Source organism: Bos mutus, chromosome 8 (assembly GCF_027580195.1).
Source record: "Bos mutus isolate GX-2022 chromosome 8, NWIPB_WYAK_1.1, whole genome shotgun sequence".
In the NCBI taxonomy this organism is placed as follows: domain Eukaryota; kingdom Metazoa; phylum Chordata; class Mammalia; order Artiodactyla; family Bovidae; genus Bos; species Bos mutus.
Genome location: NC_091624.1, coordinates 9,363,464 through 9,383,664, shown reverse-complemented (window position 1 = coordinate 9,383,664; position 20,201 = coordinate 9,363,464). Strand labels below are relative to the sequence as shown.

At 54.4% G+C, this 20,201-nt stretch overlaps 1 protein-coding gene across 5 annotated transcripts in view; it reads right to left on the bottom strand.

The window, feature by feature from the left end:
- The window catches only part of WHRN (whirlin), a 91,968-nt gene that overhangs the window by 4,872 nt on the left and 66,895 nt on the right, over positions 1 to 20,201 (bottom strand). For 3 of the 5 annotated variants that reach the window (XM_070375035.1, XM_070375037.1, XM_070375039.1), the window contains exons 4-9: positions 19,401 to 19,603; positions 18,254 to 18,290; positions 16,924 to 17,136; positions 15,691 to 15,900; positions 12,599 to 12,631; positions 876 to 947 (exon numbers count right to left, since the gene is read on the bottom strand). In XM_070375035.1, coding sequence (XP_070231136.1) covers positions 876 to 947; positions 12,599 to 12,631; positions 15,691 to 15,900; positions 16,924 to 17,136; positions 18,254 to 18,290; positions 19,401 to 19,603 — 768 coding nt within the window. The remainder of the gene's footprint in view (positions 1 to 875; positions 948 to 12,598; positions 12,632 to 15,690; positions 15,901 to 16,923; positions 17,137 to 18,253; positions 18,291 to 19,400; positions 19,604 to 20,201) is intronic. The other 2 variants (XM_070375036.1, XM_070375038.1) reach the window with 1 other exon arrangement.

Below are 20,201 nucleotides of genomic sequence, written 5' to 3'. Positions count from 1 at the left end.
GTGCTTGGTGAGTGGCAGATTCTGTCGTCACTATGCCCCCTCCCTATGCCAGCATCCAACACTGGCAAGGCTCTAATGGCCATGCAAGCACTGTTTCCAATGCTTTACTTAGAATAACTGATTTGCCCTTTGTTACAGGCTTATGGGGTGGTACACTATTATTGGACTTCCCTGGTGGCTCAGATGGTAAAGCGTCTGTCTACAATGTGGGAGGCTTGGGTTCGATCCCTGGGTCGGGAAGATCCCCTGGAGAAGGAAATGGCAACCCACTCCAGTACTCTGGCCTAGAAAATCCCATGGACAGAGGAGCCTGGTGTCCATGGGGTCGCAAAGAGTCAGACACGACTGAGCAACTTCACTTTCACACTATTATTACACCCCATTTTACAGATGGGAAAACTAAGGCACAGAGAAGTTGAGAAACTTGCCCAAAGTCACACAGTCAGCGGCACAGGCTGGGATTTGGACTTGGCAGTCTGGCTTCAGAGCCCAGGTCATTCAAAAGCCACGTGAGTCAGATCACAAAGCGAGGCTGCCCGGACTGCTGCTGAGTGCGCATGGGCGTGAGGTCACGTTTCACACCCTTTCCCAGCGCAGTCACAGGGCCTCCTTGAGGAGAGCTCTTGTCACACACTTCATGCTTCAGTCCTTGCTATGATAATGTTCAGATAACGTATCAAAAGTAACACCAACTCAGCAAACAGTCAAACAGCCTGACGGCCCTGCCTCAAATCCCTGGAACTCGCTAAGAGCTCTTCGCTGAGGGCCTCAGTCCTCTTCCTGTGGTCTCACCAGGGAGCCAGCCCCCAGGGGCCCCAGGCAGACCCAGGAGGGGGAAAACACAGTGAAAGGGTCTTCCCAGAGCGGGGTCTCACCAGGGAAACGTCTGAGAGGGTGTTCGCATTGCCCTGGACGGCCTCCCCGGTCTCCTCCAGGTCCAGAGTGTTCTAGAACAGAGAAGAAAGCCTGGTGAGCAAATACACATTGAGGGGGGAAAACCACTTTGCTCTCTAGGACACAGAACTCTGCAGGCCCTAAGACACCTTCGTGGGGCTTCCGTGTTTCCTGACAAGCCCCACTCCGGGGGAACTTACATGGTAAAATGAATGTTGATTTTCCTGCCTTTCACTTTGAAATCAATTTCAAGGAGTTCAATTTCTTGGAGACTTTCCAGGCCTCCCCAGAACTACGTGGAAACGTTGCGGGGTGGCTCTGGCCTTAACTAGCAATCCCCGAAGCTCGGCCCGCGCTCAACAGGCTCAACTCCTCGACCCGAGGGTTCTCTCTTCAGAACCCCAGGGAGGTGTGAAAATGGCAAGTGAGGGGCGGAGGGGGAAGGTCTCTAGCTCTTTTTAGTTCATCAGTCACTCGTTCATTTTGGCTGCATCGGGTCTTAGCTGCGCATGCGGGATCCTTCACTGTTGTGCCCAGGCTTCCTTCCAGCTGTGGCTGGCGGGCTTAGTTGCTCCCTGGCAGGCATGTGACATTCTAATTCCCCGAACAGGGACTGAACCCTTGTCCCCTACACTGGAAGGCGGATTCTTAACCACTGGACCACCAGGGAAGTCCTTCTCTCTCTTTTTTAATTTTAAGGGTTTTAATGGTGTATCCTGGGGGAGGGGGGAAGGGTTATGGTTTCAGTGGTGCTTATTTTGCAAAGATGCTCATTTCTTCCTTCTTTTCCTAACTTCAGTTCAGTTCAGTCGCTCAGTTGTGTCCGACTCTTTGCGACCCCATGAATCGCAGCATGCCAGGCCTCCCTGTCCATCACCAACTCCCGGAGTTCACTCAAACTCACGTCCATCGAGTCGGTGATGCCATCCAGCCATCTCATCCTCTGTTGTCCCCTTCTCCTCCTGCCCTCAATCCCTCCCAGCATCAGAGTCTTTTCCAATGAGTCAACTCTTTGCATGAGGTGGCCAAAGTACTTTCCTACCTAACTTACCAGACGCCTAATGCTTCCTCAAGTGACACTGAGCTGCCGTGAGGCCATGGCTAGACACCCCACACCAGGAGGTTGAGCAGAGCTCTTCTTTAAACTCCTGAGGGGGCTCCTGAGGGCTCTGCAATCACTTCTCTCCACCCCACAGGACCCAGGCTTGCAAACAAACTTCCCTGACCATCACCCAGCTCAAGTCTCAAGTTCAGGGATTAATACTGGGCAGTCTCAGTGCTCCTGACTGAGGGCCTGGGGACTTAGAGGAAGTGAGACACCTCCCCTGCCTTCAGTAGCTTAGAGACAGTGTGCGCACTCAGCTGCTCAGTCGTGTATGACTCTGTGACCCCAGGGACTGTAACTCGCCAGGCTCCTCTGTCCATGGGATTTTCCAGGCAAGAATACTGCAGTGGGTTGCTGTCTCCTACTCCAGGGGGATCTTCCCAATTCAGGGATCAAACTCGAGTCTCTTGTATCTCCTGCATTGGCAGGCAGATTCTTTACCATTGCCCCACCTGGGAAGCCCTAGAGAGAGCAGGGTCGACACAAATTAGCCAGGAGGAGGCTGCACAGGGTGAGGAAACACAGTTATATAATGCAGCTAAGGAAGAGTCATCCAGGAAGTCTTCCTGGAGGAAGGAGCATGGGTTAAAGCTGGGAAAAGTAAAGAATGATGGGTGTTTCAGAGGGTGGGGGGTGTGCATAAAGCTGGGAGGATAGAGGATGCTTGAGAATCTTCAGCGGTTCTACAGCAGTCAAGAGCTGCTTAGACCTAAGCCTGAGGACAGTGGGTTGCCATGGAGATGTAGTCAAGTCTCCCTTCTAAGAAGATCCCCTTTGCTCACTTCCCTTCGAGTCACACTAGAGCTGTGCAGGCATGTCAGGGCTTTTATACTGGCCCTTCCATCTGGAACATTCTTCCCCAGAACTATCCACAAAGCGAGCTCTGTTTGTTCACCTCCTTCAAGACCTTACTCAAATATCACCTCCACAAAAAGATCTACTCTGACAACCCCACCTAAAATCACAACCTTCACCCCTGCCCTGCTTTATTTTTTTCCTTTGCACTGATCACTGTTCCTTACCCAGCAGCCAGGATGTAATCTTGAAACACAAGTCAGATGATGTCTCACGCCAGCTCATAACCCTCCAGGCTCCTTCCATCTTAAGTGGAGGGAATTCCAAACTGCATTCACTGGGCACAACGAATTCTGGGCCCTTTCTTGCTACTCTTGCAGCAGGACGGGGTGGTTCCTGCCTCAGGGCCTTTGCACTCACTGCTCTGCCTGCAGAGCACTCCTGGTTCATTCCTTCATTTTAGACCTGGGTGAGGCTTTCTTTGACCAGCCCTGTTTCAAACAGCACCCCCTCCACCCCCACACCTCTGTCTAACCCTTGACCCTGCTTCATTTTTCTGTGTAAGATTTATCACCACCTGATGGGATACTATTGATTTGCTCATTGTATGTCTTCCTACTAGGATAACTCCTCAAAGGCAGGACTTGTGACCACCTGGTCCCTACTGTATCCTCAGTATTCAGGATAGTAACTGCTTGATAAATATTTACTGAGCAAATTAATTAACCCATGAATGAATCGATGGGTGAATGAATTAATCAATAACTCTGTCTGTCATGGGGAGGAGGCCTGAGTAGACAGAGAATTGAGCCAGGCTGCTACAGTAGGTCATGGAGAGCAGCGATGATGGTTTGAATGAAAGTGAAGGTATAGTGAGAGTGAAGGTGTGGGGGGATGGGAGGAGCCCCCTGACTCCATACCCCCAGAGCAGAGGCTGCCAGGTCACTCCATACTGATCCCCGTCTCAAATAAGCCTCCTGAAGCCTTGAGTATTCTGGGCAGGCACCATGGGAACCCACTGGCCAATAAGATGCTCTGTCCTCCCAACCATGAGCCTTTCTCACCCAAGACACCTCATCTGGTCTTGTGACGCCTCTGGGGCAGTGTCACGCCAGGTCAACTGCCTTTCACCCGCAAAGCTGAGGCTTGTGCAAACATCCTGACATCTCCTGCCCTCCCCACCCTGATCTCTCACATACCGCTTCGCAGGAAGATGTTCCTGACAGCCCCGGTGATACAAGGACAGGGGCACCCTTGAGGAGGGGAGGGCTGCTCCTCCCCACCTTGCTCAGAGGCACCAGTTGTGGCTTCTCTGAGATCACTCCCAGCTCTGCCACTCACAGCTGAGTGACAGCGGACAACCCACTGGACTGCTCTGTGCCTCACTTTCCTCATCTGTAAAATGGGGAAATAGCAGTCCCTCCCTCATGGAGTGGATGCATTAACACTTGAAAAGTGCTCAAACAGAGCCTGGCACAGTATCTGAAGGGAGGTGACTGTCACACTAGAATCCTGGGATCTTGTAAATCTGCCCCAGGAACTGAATGGCTGCAGGTACCCTGGCCTAGGTGAGCACATCGATGGAAAGAAACAGTGGTCCTCCAATAAGCCCCTCCCCCAAAACCGCAATGTGTCCAGTGCTCCCAGGAATCAGTCCGCCTGGGCAACACAAGCCATCTAGGGTGAAGGTGAATGGCAAGGCAGGCTACATGCAAAGACTTCCCAAGACTGGGCAGTCACTGCCTTGGCCTCAGCAGGAGGCCCCCAGGAGGTCAGAGACCTGGGAGCTGTCAATAGCAAGGACGAGAGGGGCCTCCATCACCTGCAATGCAGCTAGCTACTGCCACCTGCCCCCAAACTCAGCCTGCAGACACCCTGGGGGCTTAGGTGACAGTCCATGGTTGGGCCAAAGATATAGGATTCTGTCCTGTTCTGGTATCAGGAGCTTTGAACATTCATTTAGTTGATCAACAAGCATTTAACAGGCAGCCTTGACTTATGAGAAAAGCTCATGGGGATAAAAGATGAGCAGGTCCCCGTGTTCCCAAGACCCACCAGAGGGCCATGCACACAGGAGCTGCCCACAAACTCTTGTTCGGAATCACTGATGGAAGCTGGCATTGTGATAGGGCCAAAGGGAGGGAGCAAGGAAAGAACCCAGAGTCTGATAACACCAGCACGTCTTTGCCCAGCACTACAGGGCGGCTGTGACTTAGAAAGGGCGTGGGAAAACTCCAAACTGCGGCAGGCCTTACTGCATGCTAGGCCCCTGCTGGGCATTTTATTTACACGGTCTCACTGATTCTCCTTATGACCCTGTAAGGTAGGCACTCTGATTGTCCCAGCTCACAATTTTTACACTTAAGTTCAGAGAAAGCAGTGACTTGTCCAAGGCAACAGGACTATTCTACAGCAGATTAGGTTTCTAACCCACATCAGGGTGACCCCAAAGCCCATGCAACCTTAGCAGGACCCCAGAATTAGATGCTGTAGGAACCAAGGGACTCCAGGAGGAGGACCCTCTCTGAAACAAGAGAGAACACGGCCATCACTGGCCCCTGACCTCAGTCACTCCCTGTTATTAATGGCATCCTGGAGCCAAGATGGAAGGCAGGGATGGATGGGTGGGAGGGTGAGGGTGGAGTGTGGACAGGCATCCAGCCCTGGGAGGAAGGCCTGAAGTGGAGCAAACGGCAGACGGGTTGGAGCCCAGCCCTGCCAGACTCCATCTGCCGAATCCAGACGCTCAGGAGCCCCGAGTCCCCGAGCCATGTTCCTTGTGCGTCTGAAATAGCTGCAGACAGCAGGCTAAGAACCCGGGGGATGCGTCAGCAGAAACGCTTCCGGGACAGGCTTCGAGAAGAGGATCAAGGTCAGAGCTCACGCAGGAGCCGGCCAGAGCATCTTGGCCTCCTTCCCATCCCCCTCTCAGCCCCAGCTGCTCAGTGGATGGGGGTGGGGGGCTCCTCCTGCACCCACGGGGGCCAGAGACTAGCTGAGGGTTTAGATCTGGCAGCTCAATCAATCCTACCAGGTGGGACCCTTTTTCATCAGTTCTACAGCTGAGGTGACTGAGGCTCAGAGACGGAAGGCCACTTGCCCAAGGTCACACAGCAAGGACAGAGCAGAAAGCTGAGCCCTATTCAAGGTCTGCGTCTGCCATCCAGAGAGAGGACTTCCCACAAGAGCCGGGATGCTCTCAGGACCTGCGGCGGTGGCTCCCTCATCCCCTTCCTCCTCAAATCTGTGGCGGTTCAGGAAATCTCCCTTTCAGACAGAACTTGTTATTTTTATTTTCTTGTCTGAGTTGGCCCCATCAGGGTTCTAGATATTCCAGGGTCTGGTTTGGGGGCACTGTGGGGCGAATACGAAGTCACGAGGGGCCATCACCGAGCTGGCCTCTGCCAGATGGACTCACGGTTCTGGAAACGGACGCCCAAAAGGCCTTGGGTGGCCCAGGTACCACCCCCAGCAGAAGGCTCTCTGCTCCCCGCCCCCTCCTCCCTTCTCTCTCCCCTCCCCCCCAGCCCATTCCCGGGCTAAGCAACCCCGCCCTCTCATTACAAGGGGAGGGCTCTTACATAAAGGTGCTATTTCCAGCTCTTTGTTCTTCTGGCTTCTTTACTCTGAAGTCTGGACAACAGGCTCCCCATCACCTCTGCCCCCACCCCTGCCAAATGCACCAGAAGCCTGAGACTGGGAGTGCCCTCCTCTCTCTGTCTCTGGAAAACTGAGGCAGGGAGTCACAGGGGCTTCTGGAAGGTCGCATCAGGGGGCTGCTGAGCGGAAGAGGGCCACAGGAGAGAGACAAACTAGAGAAGGGGGAGTGAGCATCAGAGGGGACAAGAGAAGGGAGGAGACCAGGGAGAAAAGACCTAGAAGAGGAGGACAAAGGGAGGACGAGGAGGAAAAGCCAGAGGCGGTGGCCCTGCTGGAGCTGGAGAAGAGGAGCTTGTTGGCCCAGCCACGGTGTGGGCGGTGGCAGGGGGCGGGCAGGAGTGACCGCAGCCGGGGGAGCCGGAGAGTCCTGGCGTTCTTGGCAGGTGGTGGGGCTGCCCAGAGTGAAGGGGACAGGTCTGGGGATCCAAAAGGATCAAGGGGTGGACCCCGGGGCGCTGGCTGTGCTGGTGGAGACCCATCGATCGAGCAGCCCCCAGCCTCTCTGAGCACCGGCTGGGGTGGAAGTCTGGATGCTGGAGGGAAGGGTGGAAGACAGGACCGGGGAGAGGAACAATCCCCGCACTCACAGAGGGCTGGGAGCCCGCGCTCGCAGACCAGGCTGAGGCTGTGGGAACCAGCACGGGGTCTTGGAGCAGCTGGCCCACTGCTGCTACCATGTTTGGCCACCGAAGCACAGAAGCAGAAAGGGCCCAGGGAAACCAGCGAACAAAGTCCTCCCGAGATGAGGGTGTCCCTCGTCCCAGCACAGCCCGGGCTTCCTTCTACCCCTTTGCATCTCCCTCCCAACGCTCTTAAGAAAAGGATGTCATTCAGCAGGCAGAGGGCATGAGGCAGAATCTCCAGGTCAGGCCCAGAAAAGTCCTCAGGATAGGCATTGGAAAGCAGGGCTTCAGGAAGGAGTCAGAGGCCCGTGAAAAACCCTGCATCCTTTATTTTCATTAACCTCTAACTGAAATGTAGCATCTCCTTCCATTGTGAGTGGAGGCAACACAGCTTTGTGCGATCAGCAGCGCCTGGGACACTGTCACAGCTCTTTCATATCACACTGCAGATGCCTCAAAGTCCCATTTATGCTCATCACGGCCTCATAATTGCAGCTGTTACCGACCTGCCATCAGACCTTGTTATGGGGCATGCTAAGAAAAAAGCACACCTTTCAATGTTTCTTCCCATCTTTGAAAACAGCATTTTATGACGTTTCCTTTGTCATTCTACATGTTTTCTTTTTAAATATTTAAAACTGTTACTCTGAGAAAGGTCCCCAGGGCTTTGCCAGCCTGCCAGAGGGGTCCATGGCACAGAAAAGGTGAACCCCCCTCCACCAGTCCTAAATCAGTGTTTAGTCTAGCTCTCCTAGGGGGTAGCTGGAAAAACGCAAGCTCCGAGGGGCGCGGGGGCTGGCCATGTTCCAGCAGGCTCTGACCTCCATGGACTTGGTTTTGTTTTCTGGAAGCAGTTCCCTCACCCCCAGTCCCCACACAGAGGGGAGGATTCTCCTCAATGCACCGGCTTGGAGGAAGGGTCCTTATTTCAGACACCAGCCCAGGGAAAGCTGCACCCGCCCAGAAGGTTATTAACATCCTCTGGTGAATCTATGGTTCTGGGGAGGTAAAGGGCATTGCTGAGGCCTCTCAGAAGGGAATGGGATGTTCTACTCAAGGGAAAAGACTAATTCCAGCTTCACCATGTCCCTGTCTGTGCACGGGGGAGCTTCCTTGGAGAGGGGCTATAGACAGCATCTCTGTGTGAATGAAGACATTGCTATCGTAGCAGTAAACAAAGGGAGGCAGTGGCCATCAAGCCACCACGTTAGAGCTGTGGGCCCCGAGGGAACTCGGGACGAGAAAATATGGGATACTGGCCCCAGAGAGCCGAGGCGCACAGCCAAGGAATGGTTTCAGTGAGCCCAGACTCTTGCATCTTCCCATATACAGAAAAGCATCAAATTCCTTGAGATACCTGGTTTTCTTTAGTGAACAGTAATCTCTTGTGGGTCTGACTACCTGATTTTTGTTACAAAAACTCCTATATATCCTGGCTCCTCTGGCCCTTGCCTCTTCGGAGCAGTCTCTTGAGTTTTCTGAGATGTTATATCCTCAGTTCTGTCCACCAAATAAAACACAACTCTCAACTTCTAGGCTGTGAGTATTTTTAAAGTTGCTATCATGTAAATAAGGAGCCACAGAGTGACTGGGCTCCTTAGATGGGCTCCTTCCTGCTCCCCTACTAGGAGGGGCCTGCCCAGCAGAGGAGCTAACCCAACCAGGCTGGACCAGAGGCCGATGCAGTAGGTGGGATGTCAACCTCTCATCACTTGCTCCCTCTTTCTGGGAAGGGGTGCTTTGACAGTCAGGGGTCTCTGCAGCAGGAGGCATCTGAAACAGGCTGGAGCTTCTCCATCCTTCTCTGGCCCCGGATGAGCAGGAAGGCATGGAGGCCAAGGGGAAGAGGCTGGCGCTACCAAGGGCTGCCAGCCACGCCCACACCCCCTTCTAGCCTTATTGCAGGGGAGATGGCAATGGCCTTTAGAGGCAATGACCGCATCCCAAGCATCCTTTGACAAGACTGGAGAGCCCCATTCTAGACACATGAGGGGCCTGGAGGGCAAATCCAGGAGGAGAAGGGCTCTAGTTAAGGCCCTCAGCAGGGCAAGTTCCACTGCACCCCGACCTGAGTGACATCTACCCGGTGGGCACAAGCTTGGCCTTGGCCTCTCAACCCCTTTTCCTCTGCAGTCCTCTTCAGTGCCCTTTGCCAGCCTTAATTTCCTTCCTTCCTTCCTTCTTTTCTTTTGCTGAGGTGGGTCTTAGTTGAGGCATGTGGAATCTGACTTGCAGCATGCAAACTCTTAGTTGCAGCAATGTGGGATTTAGTTCCCTGACCAGGAGGCAAACCCAGGTCTGCTGCATTGGGAGCTTGGAGTCTTAGCCCCTGGGCCACCAGGGAAGTCCCTGCTGGCCTTTAGAGTATCAGCAGAACCAATGCTGAGTATTCCACACCTGTAAGCCCACCCTGGATCTCACTTGATCTCCACAGCAACACACAGATGGCTGATCTTATCAGCTAATTGTGCAGATGCAGAAGCTGAGGCTTCAAAAGCTTAAGTCACCTGCCCAAGGTGACACGGCTACCAGTTGGGAGAGCCAACCCTAGTGTGTGAGATTCCAGAGCCTATACATTTAAGCCCCTCTGCCTCAGGCCTGTTTGCACCAGATGAGGAATTCAAGAAATGTCAGGCAGCCCTTTCTTCTTTTGCAAAGCTCTTCTGGCCGACATCTTTATGGGAGGGTGATGATACTGTCTGGAGGCAGCAGAAAACTGCCAGGGCTGACTCTTATTAGACAAATGGAAACTAAACACAATTTGTTGAAGCGGGAGGCTGCATCTGATTTCCTCTGATCGATTGTGTCTGGTTTGAGAGAAAACGGCTGCAGAATGAGCCTTGTTGAACCTGGGATGGATAACCTGTGCAGCACGACCCAGGGATTCTGGGCTAAATGGGAACCGGCTCCAACTGGCGCATCCATCTGGGGCATCTGGGTCACGAGAGCCAGCTGCCTGCCACCCTGCCCGTCTGAGCGCCAGAGCAGAGGACAGTTTCCTATGACAGAGGAGGTAACTGTTCAGGAGGCTGGAAAGGGAGACGATGATCCTGAGTGACCAGGGAATGAGGTTTCACTCCAGTTTCTGCTTCGCATTTCCTTGGCCTCCACCCTGTCCCAGGCCCTGGGCTGGCACTGGGGACGCAGACAGGAGAAAGCTGAGGTCCCTGCCGGTGGACCCCACCAGCTCTCCCTGTGTGCCGAAGAAAACTCAGCAAGAGGTTAAAGCAACGGGGTGGGCATTTTAACGGAGACATGAAAAACACGTGTGTTCCCTGGGCGAAAGAATTTTTGCACATGAGCAAGAAATGTTTTGAGTTGATGTCCATCTAGATTGTGGGGCTTGTTTGTTACTCAGCATCTCTGCGGCAAAAGCTCACTCATACATGGTGGTTTTGTGGGCTAGTGCTGGGCACTTAGCAGGGAATAAGTGAATGTCATTTCGACCCCTTAGGAAGAGGTTCCTTAGGAGGAATGATGCAACCCTTGTTCAAAAACAGGAAAGTAGCGGGAACACAGGGCAGCCATTCCTTGCGGTGCCTCCCCTGGAATATTTTCTAGAATCTCTCGACAGAGAGGACTCTCAGGGTTGGAGGAGCTTTGGGAGCCTACCTGGGTTGTACAGATGGGAAGACAGGCCGGTGGTGGGTGAGGGGCTTTCCCGAGGGCGCCACTGCGTGGTGGGGACAGGGCAGAGGAAGGGTGTGGGCTCCTACTTCCAGGATGGGTCTGGTGCCCTGCATTCCCACACAGAGGGGCTTCCAGGAAGAGGTGTCTGTCCTGTGGCTCCGCATGCAGGCAGCGTGGGGTGTCTAGCCCGAGACCTGCTGTGTGTGTTTGGAGGGAGGGGGTTCCTAAGAGACACTGAGGCCAGGGTTGACCAGGCAGCAGGAAGAGCTGGCCCCTGCAAAGCCTGTTATCACATCTCTTAGCAGCTTGGGCTGCACAACCTCCCCAGCACCTGCCTGGGAATGAACCCGTTCTGGGTTCAAACCCACGCTCATCTACTCTCAACAACTAAGGCAGACCAGTCAGACCAGTTGGCCCCTGTTCCAACCTCCCAACAGCTCCCATCTCGCTCAGACACAAACTCCAAGGCGGCAGCACTAACCCGCCACCGCCCTTCCCCTCACTTACTGCTCCAGTCTCTGGCTTCCTGGACTTTGCTCAGACACTCCGGGCTCCCCCTCAAAGCCTCTGCACTTGCTCTTCCCTCTGCTGGAAATGCTCTTCCCCCAGCTGTGGGCAGGACCGTCCTCCTTACCTCTTTCGAGTCCTACTGAGGTGTCACTTCCTGACCACGCCCGTTTCCTGTTTCCTATTTTCTCCTTAGCACTTTTCACCACCTAACATACTGCGTGTTTCAGTTCTTTATCCGGTTTAGTCTGCCACTCCTGCTCCACTCTAAACCGCATAATGGAAAGGATTTCTTTGTTGTTCACCACTGTATTCCCAGCACTGCAACTGTGCACGGCAGGTAGCAATCACTCAGTCGAAATTTGCTAACGGAACAAAAGGAAGATAAGGAGGAAGAGAGTAGAAATAGATAGATGGATCAATAGATTGATAGGTAGATGATGCTTAACAAGGATCCGGTTGAGCTTCAGGGAAGAATCACAACGAGAGTGCAGTGGTAACAGCACCAGCTCGGAGGTAAGCAGGCCTGGCTTGGAATCCACACTCTACCGTTCGCTAGCTGAGCAATCTTGAGCAAGTCACTTCTCCCTGAGCCTCAGTTCTCTTCTCTGTAAAATGGAAATCATGGTAGTACTTGCCACAGCTAGTTACCGAGAGGATCAAAGAAGATATACTTGGAAAGCATTATCACCGTGCCATGGAGACTCTTGACATGCCAGCTACCATTATTATTAAGAAAGGCCCAAATTATCAATGTGGACCAGGCTCTATGCAGAGCACTAGGGAATCAACGCTGACTCCAGACACGATTGCACCCTCAAGCAGCCCATGGTTGAGGGGGGTAACTGACCAGGCTGGTAAATATTATTAAAATATAATGACACAGGAGCCATAACAGCAGGAAGCCCAGGGGGCTGAAGGGTCCAGAGACTCAAAGTCACCCCTCTTGAGAGGATCAGGGAAGTCTGCTTGGAAGAAGAGGCATGTAAGCTAAGGGCTGAAGCACACACAAGAGATAGCCATGCCATATGAAGTGGGAAGAACATTCCAGACAGACAGGCTGTGTGGCACAGGCAACGGCGAAGAGGTCTCTTGACGGCTCCACAGCACAGAACTGTCATCATCATTTTATAAAACTGAGCTCAGGGAAGTGAAATCATTTCCTGAGGTCACACAGCAAGGAACTGGCAGAGCTGGGATTTGAACCACTGCAGAGCCTGAAAACCCTGATGGACTGGCAAACAGGAGAGAGAACACCAAGAAGAACCTGGTCTCCCCGCTGGGCTGGGTGCAGGCACAAAGGAGTGAGGGGAAGGGCCACAGCCCCCTGCCTCCGCCCCAGCTGAAGGACCCCCAGAGCCCCACTCGGCAAGAAGGACGGTACCTCCATCAGGTCTATAAGCCACAGCAGCCGCTCCTGGGGAGGAAGGGTGGGCAAAGGCAAAAAGAAAAATACGTCAAATAAACATAAGGGATGGAGCGGGCACAGCAAACCCCCTTCCCAAACACACATACACACACAAGGCAAAACAAACAAAAATTCCCCAAACTCCTTTTCTCTTCACGTGGACTGCTTTGGGCAGGAATAAAGGAGGGATGAGGAAGACCCCACAGGGACAGTCAGCATGGCTTCATTCTAACTGCTTCCTGGAAGGAAAACAAGAAAGGACAGTGTCCTTGAGAAGGGCCGTCAGGAGATGGCCATGCCCCCTGAGGGCAACCCTGGGAGTCTCCAGCAGGTGAAGCTAGGATCATTATTCCCACTTGGCAGATGGGAAAACTGAGGCTAAGCAAAGGGAAGTGGCTTGTCCAAGGTCACATCTGTGGCTGAAAGGCAGAGCCTGAAGGAGTGTGTTGTTTGGAAGCCTCCATCAGAGAAGACCCAGATTCCAGGGAAGCCCAGGCCCCATGTTGGCAGAGAACTTCAGTGCCATGAACAGGAGCCCAGGGCTGTGCCTGTGGAAGATGCCTAGTGTGGGATGACATTTGGAGGGGGAATGGCAGAACCTCAGCCCCGTGCTTTCCAGAAGGCCTCAAGTGCCTGCAAGTCCCCGGATACAGGGTGGTTACCTCAGCCAGGCTGGGAAACGGGGGAAGAACAGATGCTTCCTCCGCCCTCCAGGTGTGGGCAGCATGTCTGGGAGGTTACTTGTCCTTTACTCTCCCAACAAGCTGGGTAAAGGAGCATTGCTACCCCAGTGCAAGGAGGGAGAGCCAGGCGCTGCGGAGTAGGGTGCCTTTCCACACCGCCTCTCCTGCCTGCACATCGCTCTCTCAGCACCCACCTCCCAGAGCTCGGCCTGACCTTGGTCAGTCCTGATCTGACGCACCTGTGCTCTCCAGGGGTCTCAGACTCATCAGTTCAGTTCAGTCGCTCAGTTGTGTCCAACTCTTTGCGACACCATGGACTGCAGCAGGCCAGGCCTCCCTGTCCATCACCAGCTCCCGGAGTTTACTCAGACTCATAGTTATTCACATTTCAGAAGCTGGGAGACCCTTTCCATCTGTCCTACAAACTTCCTGCTCAAAATCATCCTGTAGCTTTTAGAACTGTGCCTTTCCCAGTGTGTTCCAATCTGGAAGGAAGGTGTCTTTGACAAGGCAGGGTCAGCTGCCACAGCGGGGCCTCAGATGGTCAGGGACAGTGCCTTCCAAGTACAGGAGAGACCCAGGCGCTGAGCTGGGGCTGGAACCCCTGCCGTGAGCCCTTCCTGGGGATACATCTCCAAATCCTGCAGCCTGGCCTGCCCTCGGGGCCTTGGTCTGCTGTGGCCAGAGTCACCAAGGACCTCAGGTCATTCTACCCACAGGGAAACCAAGGCCCAGAGAAGCTGGGCTTAAACCTAAGCCCCTTACCTCCCAGGCTAGAACACACCCCATCCCACCCACTGGATCTCTCATCCTCACTTCTAAAGGGATCATCCCAGAAGTACAGTATGCACCCCCTCAAGTTTTAGAGCAGTGATTTGTGGCTCCTGAATCCCCACATGGACATACTTAAGCCAATCTCAGTGCAGCTGGACGCAGAGAGAAATGAACCCTCAGGCCAGGGCTCCGCAGCCTGAAGCCAGCTCGTCACCCATGTGTGCCACATCAGAGCCAAACATGCAGCCCCAGGTGGGGGACAGCCTCCTCCCTGCCCCAGAAGTGGTCTGCAGCCGTGTCCAGAGCCTGGAGGAATGGGCGGCAGCTTCCTAGCCACCCCAGGAAGGATGAGGACTCGGGGGATGAAGGTGACTCTGGATGGTAGGGACAGGAGGTAGAGGAATAGAAGTTTCCCCAGAAGCTCAGATCCCCAGAGCTTTAAGAGAAAAAAAAAAGCCACACTGGGAGCTGAAGCCCACAAAGCGAGCATGCTGCGGGGCTGTCTCCTGGTGGCTGTGAGTGCACCTGTGCCTGCTGACCACCTGTATCTGCAGGTGGACATCATCGCATCCTCTGACCTCCTCCTCCTCCTCCAATAGGACAACCAACACTGTCTAATAGAGATTCCACCTGTAAGAGCTCCCAGTTCAGTGTCTGGGAATAACAGTGGTTAAAGAACTAGACTTCCTCCTCCCCCTCCACAGGAGAGAGGGGCTGAATGACTGACAGGCAGGGAAGCAGAGGACGGAGCCGAGCCGGCTCTCCTGACCTCCAGCTCCGACTTTTCCCACGGCATCGGTCTTGGTAACTGGCTGTGTCCTGAGATGGATAATAAGGCACTTCCCCTGCCCTTTCCTCCCCAAGGCCTCCCAGGGTTCATCTGCCTCTGAGCATCCTGGGGGCACAGCCACACCCTGAGGCGGCCCAGATGCCTTTCTGGGGGCTGGCGAGTCTGGGAGAAAGTCAGGCTGGGTTCAGGGGCTCCAGAGAATCAGGAGTGGGTCTCTCAGGGAAGATCCCGGTCACCACGACCATTACCATCAATGAGACCACCAGCGTGATGTCTCATGGGATCCTCCCACTACTGGTTCTGTTCGTCTGGTTAAGAAAAATGTTAGTCGCTCAGTCGTGTCCGACTCTTTTTGACCCCATGGACTACAGCCCAGCAGGCTACTCTGTCCATGGAACTCTCCAGGCAAGAATACTGCAGTGGGATGCCATTCCCTTCTCCAGGGGATTGAACCTAGGTTTCCCACTTTGAAGGGAAATTCTTTACCGTCTGAGCTACCGAGGAAGCCATTTGTCTCGTTACCTGCATTTTCCGCCTTTCTTCCCCAGCCCACCCGCCTGCATCCCACTCAGCCTGTGAGCCCCTGAGGCAGGGTCAATCCGTCTTGTTCCGTTGTGTCTGAGAGCCCATGCCTGGCACACAGGAGGCACCCAGCAATCAGGAGGTTTTCACAGGCGAAGAAACTGAGGCTCTGAAAGGGAAGGCCCAGAGCTGGCCAGGAGTCACATCCCAGCAGAGACTCCCAGGGCTGGATTCGAACCCAGATGGGTCTTAACTCCCTTGCTGGCTGTGAGGTCAGGCAAGGGGCAGGGGCTGCTCACCCTGGCCGAGCTGACGGTGGTGGAGGTGCCGTGGCTGCCTGTGGATGAGCCCGTGTCGCTGTAGGAGACCGTGGAGTAAGTGTCCCCGGCTGCAGGACCCGGAGGCTGCCGTGCCTTCATGGACTCAATCTCCCGTCTCAGCACCAGGTGGTCGAAGCGGTCCAGGTCTTGGGGGGAGATGGTGCCTCTCACCTCGGAGAGGAGCGAGAACTGGAGGCCGGGACAAGCCAAGCACTCAGCAGGGAGCTCCACCGGCAGGCATGACGGCCCTCTGCCACCCCAAATGCAGGCGTGCGTGCTAAGTCGCTTTAGTCACGTCCGACTCAATGGACTGTGGCCTACTAGGCTCCTCTGTCCATGGGATTCTCCAGGCATGAACACTGGAGTGGGTTGCCATGCCCTCCTCCAGGGGATCTTCTCAACCCAGGGATCGAACCCACATCTCTTGGGTCTCCTGCATTGGCAGGTGGGTTCTTTACCACTGGCACCGCCTGGGAAACCCCTGTTATCCCAAACAACCTTCGTGCAAACTTGGTCACTGCCCTCCCCTCCTTAACTCTCCATGGCTCACCACTGTCCTAGGACAAATTCCAAACCCCTAGATGCTGGGCCCAGCGTCATCGACCCCTCTCCCTGCTCACTTCTTCTTCCCTAACATCTCACCTTTCATGTCCGGCTCCAAGACCCTGAACAGGAAGCCCTTGCCTGTCCCTTCCCCTTCCTTCTTTTAAAACTGACTCCCCTCTGTTAAGTCTTCCCAAAGGTAACCACTCCCAGTGGATTTAATCACTTCTTTCTTGGTGCAGCTTCTGAACCTCAAACAGGCTTCTCCACTAGAGAAGCGTTCTCAAAGAGGGTAGCACGGTTTGGTCACGTGGGGTCTTGTGAAACATGCAGAGTTAGCCAGCCTGGGGTGTGGCCTGGGCATTGCTTTTTAAGAGCAATCCAGACGATTCTAAATGCACAGCCAGCATAAAAAGCTGCTACATTGGGACCCCAAACACAAGGCACGTGGACTGTTCCCTTGACAGTCTGAGGGGTTCAGGGGTGGGGGCTGGGGGTGGGGTCTGTCTTGGTCACCAGTCTCTGCCCAGGCTTCAGGCTGGGTCTGACTCTTTGTGGGTTCTCAGTAAAGGAGTGGGCTTCAGAGGGAGGCAGGGAAGGATGTCGAACCCCGGGGGAGCTGAAGCCAGGCCCCTCCAGCCCCGCCTTGCCCGAGGAGGCGCGGGTCACCTTGGCATGGGTGTTGAGCAGCTCGAACAGGGCCATGACTAGGGCCTCCACCGACACGCTGCCGCCGCGGTACTCCTCCAGGTAGTAGGCCATGGTGGCACGCTCCTGCTCAGTCAGCAGGTGCCGCGCCTGCTCCTCCAGCAGCACCCGCGTCTGGATCCCCAGGCTGCTCAGGGTCACCTGGGAGCCGGCTGGCCCCTTGTAAAACCCCAGCTGAAAGACAGCGAGACAGAGGTCCCGGGGGTGCCAGTCTGCTCTGGAAGCCCAGCCAGGTGCCACCCTGCAGACAGGTGGGGTGGGGCCCTCTGAGGTCTCCGCCCACGGGTAAAGCCGCAGGTGTTCCCGGACGTCCTCAGGGCACCAGGTCTCGGTTGCGTGTAGCTGCAAAGTGCTTTTCTGGCTCATGGGGCACTTTTACACGTGTTGTCTCATCAGAGCCCCGTGACCATTCAGGGTCAAGCAGTATTATTACGGTTCCCATTTTACTGTTTAGGTTGCTGTCTCTCTCTGGGTACATTGGGGATAACAGTAATGTTATTTCTGAAACGTGGCTCAGACCCGCACACACGGCATGCCTCCCAGCATGGCCTCCACCACCATCAGCCGTGTCTAAGAGGCCACCCGGTCTCCCTGCTTGTCCCCTCTACCTCTCCCTGTCGCCTACACAGAGCTGCTGAGGTGACCTCGTGAAAACATAGATCTCATGTTGCCCCCCTGGTGAAGCCTTTCAATGGCACCCCATTTGGCTTAGCAGCTAAACCTCTTCCCCGGCTCACTAAGTCCTATGGGATCTGACGATCCCACCAACAAGCCATGTGTGGCACCTGCCCCAGGGCCCTGGCACATGCTGTGCCCTCTGACTGCATCCTCCCCTCCAGCTCCTGCCCAGACTCTGATTTCACTACCACCATTTCATGTTCAGCTTACAGCCCAGACACTGTGTTGCCACCTTAGAGAGCCTTCGCCCTCTCCCTCTGCCCTCCCCGCACCTAAACATCTGCCGTTCTCTCTCCTAAGACCTGGCGCCTTTCTTGGAAGGCACTGAACGTCTTTGCTGATGAGATACGCACGCAGGTTTGCTTCACTTTGATGTGTGTCTCCTTCACTGGGTGTGACCCCCACCAGGGTGGGGACCTGATTTGTGCTGTTCGTGCCGCTAACTCCAGGGTCCAGGGTGGTGCCTGGAACCTGGTGGTCTGGAACATTCCCATGAGTGTGGGAAGGAGGCTACGCAGGCAGTCGGCGGGCTGCTCACCCTGCTGGACCCAGAGCTCCCCACTCGGGCACCAGTGAAGAAGCCAAAGATGCCCGCAGACAGAGGGCAGCGTACCTTGTTGGCCCCTTCTGCTGCGAGATCCCCGGGAAACCTACGAAGAAAGACAAGCACGTTCAGCCTGATGTCTGAGCAGTTCAAACAGGCAGGGGCCAGGGGATGGCTGCTTTACAGTGAGAGGAATGAAACTTTGGGAGAACCACGGGCCGCGCTCACCAGGCCCTCTCAAGGGAATATCAGGCCCTGGACAGACGGGCAGTTTCTGAACTCCTGATCAACCATGTGGATGGCACTTCTAAAACCAGGCAAGGTGGTCTGCTGAGTTGTTTCATGCCCTGCAGGGCCAAGTCAGGTAACACGCAGAGGAGAGACTAAATAATAAGTGCCACGTGGTCTCGGGGTCAGGCCAACCCAGGGAGGGTGAGGACGGAGGCACCTGGAGATGCTGAGAAACAGCCTGCAGGTGCCGCTCTCTTCCAGTCTGTCTCCATGAAAAAAAATGTGGTCTCAAGCTTCCAGAATCCCCGATTTTCAAGAAGCAGCCAGAAATCCAGGTGTTCCCCCCCTCCCCGCCCATGGGAAACCTGATGTCTTTTTAAATGTTGGTAACTAATTTTTAAAAATTACTGTACTGGGAAGGTGAAAGGAAGAGAGGAAGGAGGGGATGAAGAAAGGGAGAGAGAGATGCCCTGGGTGTGTTCGGCTTGGGGGACGCCAGTCAGTTCGGGATTTCAAATGGAAAGCCAAAGATGACACCTTACATTATTAGCAGCTCTGCAGCCACCTGGCAACTATCTCTCACGTTATGACTCCCAAGACCCTTTCACGCAAGTCACTCGTGGGATCCTTATCCACACACCTGGAATGCGGGCCGCAGTTAGGATTCCCACTTTTCAGACAAAGCAACTAAGGGCCAAAAAGGAAGTTATGAGATTTGCTAAACAGCAAGTAAAGAGCGAGCGAACTGGAGGCTGCGGTTCAGCTTTCCAAGGAAAACTGAGGCCAGAAGAGCAAAGGGGATGTGCCCATGGTCAGGCCCCGCAAACGGGCAGGAGCCTGGGGTGGGACCTCAGGCTCAGGGAACCGGGGCAGTCCCCACAGCTCGGGGCCCAGAGCGTGGTGCAGGGTGGAAGGGGCCGTTACTGGCTTTCAGGAACGGCCCTGGGATCCTGGGGCTCAGAGTGAGAGCGCGGCACGGCCGCACCCTGCGCAGCTGGCGGCAGCATCCCCGATCCGGGAACTGGCGATCCACTCGGTCTGATCCACGGTGGTGCGGGCGTGGGGCAGCCTCCCGACGTCCTTCACGGTCAGGATGAGATGCCGGGATGACTTGAGCAGCCTGACTGCCTCGTCATGCAGGATGTTGAGAAAGCTCCGCCCATTCACCTCCAGAATCTGGTCCCCAACCTGCCAAGCCCACAACATAACACAGTCACCTGGGCTGTCTGCAGGATAGTGACTCATGCCAGGGGCTCAGAGTCCAGATCGCAATTTTCCTCCTGGGTAGCCTAGGAAGGATGTCACCAAGGCTCAGACGGGCTATGTGGATGCTTGAGGGTCACAAAGCAAGAGACTCAAAGAGGTTATGTGAATGCCTGAGGGTCACACAGCAAATCAATGGCAGAACCAACCATCCAATCCAGATCCTCAGCCCATGACCCTGTCACTAGAAAGGGCCACCTCCCTCAACCGAACAAGGGCTTTGAGGACTGGGTCTTTGAAGTTCCCGAGGGTCTCCTTATCTAGAAAACAAAACCCATTTCAGAGGCCTGGATGCAAGTGGAATTGGGGGGAAGATGAGATGTGAAGGTACTGTTCCAGTAATTTTCCTTTTACACTTCTACATCATTAAGTTTGTCATGCATTCGTACACTGCCTTAGTGTAAACACCATTTAAATTTACTTAAGAGAAATCAGTAAATGAGAAAACTAGCCTACTGATAAAGGAATAATATATTGCTTGGATTTTTAGGACAAGACGGTGGTTTTATTTGGTAATGGAAGA